Source organism: Myotis davidii, unplaced genomic scaffold (assembly GCF_000327345.1).
Source record: "Myotis davidii unplaced genomic scaffold, ASM32734v1 scaffold210, whole genome shotgun sequence".
NCBI classification, from domain to species: domain Eukaryota; kingdom Metazoa; phylum Chordata; class Mammalia; order Chiroptera; family Vespertilionidae; genus Myotis; species Myotis davidii.
In genome coordinates, this window is record NW_006282396.1 from 606,392 (window position 1) to 614,440 (window position 8,049).

Sequence of the window (8,049 nt, forward strand, 5' to 3'; positions counted from 1 at the left end):
CCTTGACTTTAGTGACATTCCTTGGGCAGTTCTTCCTTCCCTAAGGGATTACAACTGAGTCCTTGGGTGCCTTTTCCAAATGCTCTCTAACCCATCGGTCTCAGTTAGCTACATGTCCTAATGTCCTACACTCTAAACTTCCTCTCGCAATTTGACGTCTTCCTCTTACCCAGCTTGCCTATAGGAACCCACTATATTTTGCGTGACTCTAAGGTGAAGTCTATGATTCTTCTACAACCCAAGGAGTGCAGGGCTGATAAATGTATAGGTTTCCTACGGCTGCTATAACAAATTACCACAAACTTGGTGGCTTCAAACAACACAGATCTATTATCTTATAGTTCTGGAGTTCAGAAGTCCAAAATGAGTTTTATGCGGCTAAAATCAAGGTGTCGGCAGAGCTGCTTCCCTCTGGAGACTCCAGGGGACACTCTGTTTCCTTGCTTCTTCCAGCTTCTAGAGGCTACTGGACTTCCTTGCCTCATGGCTGCATCACTGAAACCTCTTCTTCTGTCATCACATATCCTGTCTGATTCTGACCCTCCTGCTTCCCTCTTCTAAGGACCCTTGTTATTACATTGAGCTCACCCAGATAATCCAAAATAATCTCACATCTCAGGATTCTTAATTTAGCTCAACCAGTGTGGCTCAGTGGTTAAGCATTGACCCTTGAACCAGGAGGTCAGGGCACATGCCCAGGTTTCAGGCTTGATCCCCAGTAGAGGCATGAGGGAGGCAGCTGATGGATGATTCGCTCTCATCATTGAGTTTCTAACTCTCTTCCTATGAGATCAATAAAAACATATATTTTTTTTAAAAAAAAGTCTATGAGACCAATAAAAACATATTTATTTTAAAAAAATCCTTAATTTAATCACATCTGTAAAGTCCCTTTTGCCATGTAAGGTAATACATTCACAAATTTCAATCTTTGGGGTTGTTATTCAGCCTAACACAGTTGGGGAGGGGATAAAATTCTGCACTAATCCTGTTCTCTGTTGACATTTCCAGGCCATTACTCTACAACAGGTATCAATAAACTTTTTCCCTAAAGGGCCAGACAGTAAATATTTTAGGCTTTGTGGGCCCTGAGGCAAAATCGAAGCTATTATGTAGGTACTTATATAACCATTTTTGGACCTTTCAGTCCGTAGGCCGACGCTCTATCCACTGAGCCAAACCGGTTTCGGCTATATAACCATTTTAAATGTAATTATTTTAAGATGTAAAAACCATTCTTAGCTTGCATGTGGCATCTAAACAGGTGGTGGGCTGGATTTGGCCCATAGACTGTAATTTGCCAAATTCTACTCTCCAGTCTCTTACAAAATACTTTCTTAGAAGCTCATGTCATTCAAATCTCCTTTACTTTAACTTGCCTGTCCCTTACAGGTATGCTGGGGACTGCCATACCTATTGATGAGTTACTCACCTGGAGAGAGAAATATCTCAAAAAACAGGAACTGCCTCTTGAGTCCTGAATATGCAAAACGCTAATTCTGCAAAGTAACTGTCACATCATAAAGAGAAAATGTATTTCTGTGCGTGCGTCTCTCCTTTCTATCAAACGTTCCTAAATCAGAAATGCATTCTTCCCATTCAAGGAATTCACTCACAAATATACAGGTATTGCCTGGAGTGGTAACAGTTTTTCCATTCCAAAGACATATACAAGACTGGTGTCATAACACGGTATAAGACATCAGATACGTACCATGAAAAGACCAGAAATTATGACAAAAATGTAAATTAAGCCAAAACCGGTTTGGCTCAGTGGATACCATGAAAAGGCCAGAAACTATGACAAAAATGTAAATTAACAGGAGTACAAAGGAAAATGTTTAGCTCCTCACCACATCTTTTTGACTATGTGGAGCTGGTTGTGCAATTCAGAGTCTGAATGGACTCCCCACTATGGGGCCTGGCTTTAGGCCCAGATAAATCTTTCTTCTTGGTGCCCCTGAGTTTCTTGTGTTTTTCAAATGGGAATTGGAAGTACAAGTCACTTTTTATTTTATTGTTGTCACTGTTAGTCCCAGATCTCTTCCTACTGCCGAAAGAAAGAAAACAGAAAGGAAAGATGGCCAGGAAAAGGGAATTTCATCTGGCAGACCCCTCTTGCGCTGACCGAATGATGTTTTTTCCAGTACAAAGGAGACTTTAGATGCATCTGAGGGTCAAGTGCCTCAGATCAAGTGATACTAAGATGATCTTGAAAGTAGGAATAAAAAGGATATATGATGTGACTATTTTGGAGGAACAGGAGGCACACTCCCCATGGTTAAGCTTTAAACCGTTCCCTTTACTTCTTCAAGTCGGAAGAACTAGAAAGTTGATCATCAGTGAGGTTAAGAGCAGCCATTGTAACTTCAAGAAGGAACATCCAATCCTTATAAACCTGTAAGAGCTGTGTAAGACTCTCAATGCTGAATTGAACTTGAAAAGTACAATGATAGCCATACCACATGGTCACATATGAATTGATGTAGAAGAAGATGGGAGACTCTAAAGCTGAAAGACATGAGGAGATGATTAACAGTAGAGAAAGCAGTAAATGTCACTTAGGGAAGACTGCTGTAATCCGTTGGGCAGAACTTGGTCACATGGCCACAGCTAACTACAAGAGAGACTGGGAAATGCAGCCCATCTATGTGCCCAGGAGGCAGAGGAAATAGTGTTTGGTGAATACATCATAGGCCTTACTACAGTTCAATAAGTAATTGCTGAAAGCATATGACGTGGCAGGCTCTGTGTATGCTCCCTGCCTTTGAAGCACAGATGGACGATTTCACAGCAACGTGGTGAGAGCAATGATCATCACAAACACAGAAGACATGGACACTTGGAGGATGATACTTGGCTCAGCTTGGAGAAGGCTTGGACGTCTCCCTGGTAGATGGAACTCTTGTGCTGAACCTTGAGGATGGGTAGAGAGTGGGAGAAATGGATTGGGGGGAGGTGTTTTAGGCAAAATCATGATCAGACTAGATCATTCTGTGTGAAAGAGGACTATAAGCAATTCAATATTGTTAGAGTGAAAGGAATGGGCAAGAAGGAGGAGCAGGAGATGAAGCTGTGGGACCTGGCATGACATTTAGAGGCGATTAAAGAGTTTCAATAAGCAAAGGGAAGAAAGTTGGGTGGGGGAGGGATGGACACATGGGCAGAAACATATTTAATAGTGATCACTTTGGTATCTATATTCAGGATGCTACTGAAGGAGGCAAGACTTGGAGAACAGTTTAGAAGTTTTGACAAGTGTCCAGGCAGGAGATAATAAGGGTTTGAATTAGACTGTAAAGAAATGATTGATGCAAGAAATATAAATAATTTAAAATTGGGAAACTTTGCTAATTGGTTATATGTGAAGGTTAAAATAAAAGAGACTGGAATCAGCCCCAGACTTCTGACTTGGGTAACCCTACAACTTGTCTTGTCACGGACTGACATAGAAACATAAACCTATAAAAATCAGATAGAGCAGTGGGTCTGGGAGGTGAGTGCAGTTTGGAGAATTGTCCAGTCATATATTGCATGGCAAACTACTTCGAAACTTAGTGACATAAAACAACCACCAATTTACTATGCTCATGGATTCTGCAGGCCAAGATGTTGGGCTCAGCAGAAATGCTTTATGTCTACTCTACCACATCTGGGGCTTTAGTTTGGAAGAAACATATGGCGGGAATCATAGGAGATTTTTTCACTCACAGGCTGGACGTTGATGGGAATGGTTAGAAGGCTGAGTTCAGCATTATAGAATGGTCAGCAGCATCCTTGCCCTCTACCTACAAGATAACAAATGCATCCCACCCACCCACTTGTGACAACCAAACTATCTGGCATTGCCAATATTGCCAGAAGGATAACTATCTCCTATGATAGCCAGTTGAGGAGCAGTGGGCTACATGTGTCTGAAACTTAGCTAGGACTGGAGAATGACTTTGCAAGCCATCAGCATGTAGGAGGTCATTAGAGCCATTGCCATCTATGCGATGTCTTGGGATATTTAGAATGAGAAAATTAGAGGGTCAAGGCTAGAAGTACAGACCCATATTGAAGAGGGTAAGAAAAGGGGATAACATTAAGAAAGATTAAAAAAAAAAAAAGTGCTAGCCAAAACCGGTTTGGCTCAGTGGATAGAGCGTCGGCCTGCGGACTCAAGGGTCCCAGATTCGATTCTGGTCAAGGGCATGTACGTGGGCTGTGAGCACGTCCCCAGTGGGGGATATGCAGGAGGCAGCTGGTCGATGTTTCTCTCTCATCGATGTGTCTAGCTCTCTATCTCTCTCCCTTCCTCTCTGTAAAAAATCAATAAAATATATTTTAAAAAAAGTGCTCGTGTCAACAGCACATATACTAAAATTGGAACGATACGGAGAAGATTAGCATGGCCCCTACTCAAGGATGACTCACAAATTTTTGAAGCGTTCCATATTTTTACGAACATAGATAGATCCAGAGACAAAGAAGCATGGAATAGACTGTCAAACTTCAGAGGAAAGGCAGGGGAGTAGTGGGGTAAGAGATCAACCAAAGGACTTGTATGCATTCATGTAAGCATAACCAATGGACACAGACACTTGGGGTGTGGGGGAGGGCATGTGCAGGGGAGGTGGGGGTGGCCGAGGAGAGGTCAATGGGGGCAAAAGGAGACTTATGTAATACTATATGTAATACTTCAAACAATAAAGAATTAAAAGAAAGATTTTTTAAAAATCAAGAGAGATAGTAGGAGAGCCAAGAAAGAAAGGAATGGGTGGTGCAGTGGCTATTGCTGGTGTCTGCCCAACACCTTCTCTCTACTCTCTCCTTAGACAGACCCATCTGCTGGGCCACAGTGGCTGGTCCATGGATGGCCACACTACGAAAGATAGGCCAAGCATTCCTTCCCTGTGATTTTAATTTCGAACCTTGAAGCAAGATGTTTCTTGCCTTTTGTTTCCTTATATTGGAATGATGTCAATAAACCCAGAAGTGCCTATGGTATGCTCCCTGCCAATGGCAGGTTCAGCCGTGGCTTTACATGTGCCATGAGTTGATCATCGCCACTTGTGCCTTGCAGCACAGGAATAGGCCCTGAGGGAAGTTGCTGGGAGCTTTCTAAGGCACCTACGCTTCCTCACGTCTTCTCAGATGTTGAACGGTGAGCGAGTGTTTCTCTGTGGAACCATGGAAGACAAGCAGGGAAGCTGCTCTGAAAACATCCCTTTCATGCTGTCTTCTGAACTAAGTAAACTGTCAATCTCTCTCTCTCTCTCTCTCTCACACACACACACACACACACACACACACACACACACACAGAACATGTGAGCTGTGTGGGAGCTTGAATGGTAGCGAACAATCCAACACATTATACTGGTACTTGTGTTACAGTTTCATCTGAAGTAGAAGGAAATGACACCAGCAACAGAGAGAAGCAGAGCTGAGAGCTGAGGAAGACTAACCTTTTTGACAGCATGTGAGCCTTCGCACCCAGTCATCCCTGAAGCCAGATCCAGGGCTTCCCTTCCTGGTTATATAAACCAACAAATGCTCTTAAGTTGGGTATTTTTTTGTTGTTGCAAATTAAAGTTTCCTAATATAGAAACTGGACCCAGGAGTGAGTGACAGACCTAAATTGTGAAACTGCTTCAGTCACGACAGGGAAGATAACAGTGGAGTTTCCCTTACCTTTGGCTGAAAAGCTGGAATCCCCAGCATATAGAAGTAAAGCAGTGGGTGGAACTGCTACTTGATGCACTTTCCCTCAGACACAGTCCCCAGCACCCTAAAAATCGAAACCTTACCAACTGGGCAAAAAGGCATCAGGATATTGGAGAACTGGGAAAGCCAGATGCCCAGAGTCTCCCCAGACATCTCCAGTAGCCACTGCTTTACAAGGGCCGTATCCCTCCTCATTGCCAGCTTTGGATGCACCCAGGGGATGGAGGCAACGCCCCATTGTTTCATTTTCCTAAGAGCCAGAGACCAAGATAGACCTGTTCACCTAAAGCCCAGAGGAATGGGATGGTTCCTGCATTGCTGTCCAGGGACTGAAACCACAAGGTTGGGACCCAGTTTCAGAGATGCTAATTTTGGTAGTTGTTACTAGCCAACAGAGGCTCCCAAAATGATATAATTGGGCCAGCCACTGAGGGTTTCAAGCACACTGTATTGCCTCCTGTCAAAGGGAGATTTATGACTGTTCACTTCTAAGACAGCCCTCCAGGCCTTCAAGCCCCAATCTCAGAGAGTCGGTTGCTAAAGTAGTAGAGGCCTCAGAAACTCCTAGTTAAGCAGGGCCATTGCTCCATTTTCCAGTTTTTCTATTTCTACCAGCAGAGGAAGGCTCCGGTCCATCCTCTCAGGCACGGTGATGAAGCCAGTGGCTGGTAGGAAGGCTCTGCAGCATCCAGACAGACTGTGGAACCCATGCATGTCAGGAGAAGGGAACGAGCAGACAGAATGCACGCTTTCTATCAGGCTGGTGGAGGTGTTTCCTCTTCCTTCCCTACCAACTTCTCCTCTCCATGTGGCCCACCATCTTATTCCAGCTTTAGGTAAGTCTTCTAGTTCTCCATCTGCTTAACAATTACTCAGCTGGACTGTAACCATCCTACGTAATAAAAGCCTAATATGCTAACTGGTCATTCAGTTGTCTGTTCAACCAACACGTAATATGCTAATGATATGCTAAGGCCACTCAACTGCTCACTATGACATGCACTGACCACCAGGGGGCAGACACTCAACGCAGGAGCCAGGCTCATGACTGGGGCCAGGCTCACGGCTGGAGAGTGGAGTGTCGGTGGTGGTGGGAGCCTCTCCTGCCTCCCGGGCAGTGCTTAGGATGTCCAACTGACTGGCTTAGGCCCACTCCCCTGGGGAGCCATCAGTTGGATATCCCCCGAGGGCTCCCGGACTGTGAAAGGGTGCAGGCTGAGCTGAGGGACCCTCCCCCCGAGTGCATGAATTTCATGCACCAGGCCTCTAGTAGCATATAACAAACAGGAAATGAAAAACCCCTAGTTACTCAGGGGCCATTGCTCCATTTTCCAGTTTCTCCATTTCTACCAATTCTCCAGTTATTTGAAGGGTCGGACAAAAGGGATGCCATTGAAGATAACCACAGAGACAGGCACGAAACAACAACAAAAAGATTTCATGTAACATTTATTTTTTTTCCTCCCATTCTAACTTTGACTTTATTCCTCACCTCCCATTTCAATTCTTTTCTTGGAAATCCAAACTTGTGGGTTTTTTTAAACAACATGTTTAAAATCATGAGTATCTAAAGTCATAACAAAATTTTCTGCTCTCCAAAAGGGGAAAAAAACACAGTTTTTATTCTTAGACAGCATTTTTCAAATGTCCATGTTAATATATATTTTTAATAAACTATTTAAAATAAAACCCTTCATCCTTTGAGGTTACTGACATTTGTCTAGTTCACTGACACATCTCCCATAATACATTAATTCTATTCATTTTTCATGAATGAAGTGGAAACTATACTAAAATATAGGATTTTAATCCCTGAGGTGCCAGTTAAAATGGACGAGGTTGCCATTGCAACACAGGATTTTAAGAAACCAGCCTTAAATAATGAGCATGGCTCATGCTATCGGCATCGGAATCCCCTCCACGCCATGGAGTCACTTAGAAAACTGCGTTTACTGGGTGACGTTCACCCTGCAGCCCCTAGCCCTGCGCTAGGCACAGCTTTCCTTTTGTAAAGGAATAACACGCAGCCATGACATCTGCAGCAACTTCTGAGATCCTCAGAAATCAAGAGAAACCACAGTCCTGTTTCTCTCATCTCCATCCACAGCTGGAGAGGGATTTTCAGCACCATTCCAAGACCCGGAAAGGTGGGGGGAGCGACTGGGGTTTTCTACTTGGCCACACCTTTAGTCAGAAGGAGGAATCAGTCCTCCTGGCTAGAAAGCGGGGGTGACCTGCTTGTCTCCAGCGTTCGGCTCTGCGCCCACCCACCCCCCTGCAGCCCCGCTCCCCGTCTCCCAGGGGTGGGGGTCCTGCCTCCAGCGGTGCGGGGGCTGGGCC

The 8,049-nt window shown here is 44.3% G+C and overlaps 1 protein-coding gene across 1 annotated transcript in view; it reads right to left on the reverse strand.

Moving 5' to 3' along the window:
- Nucleotides 1-2,302: 2,302 nt before the first annotated feature.
- EVA1A (eva-1 homolog A (C. elegans)) overlaps nt 2,303-8,049 on the reverse strand; it is a 63,061-nt gene continuing 57,314 nt past the window's right edge. Inside the window, exon 5 of the mRNA XM_006752946.2 lies at nt 2,303-2,511. Coding sequence (XP_006753009.1) covers nt 2,303-2,511 — 209 coding nt within the window. The remainder of the gene's footprint in view (nt 2,512-8,049) is intronic.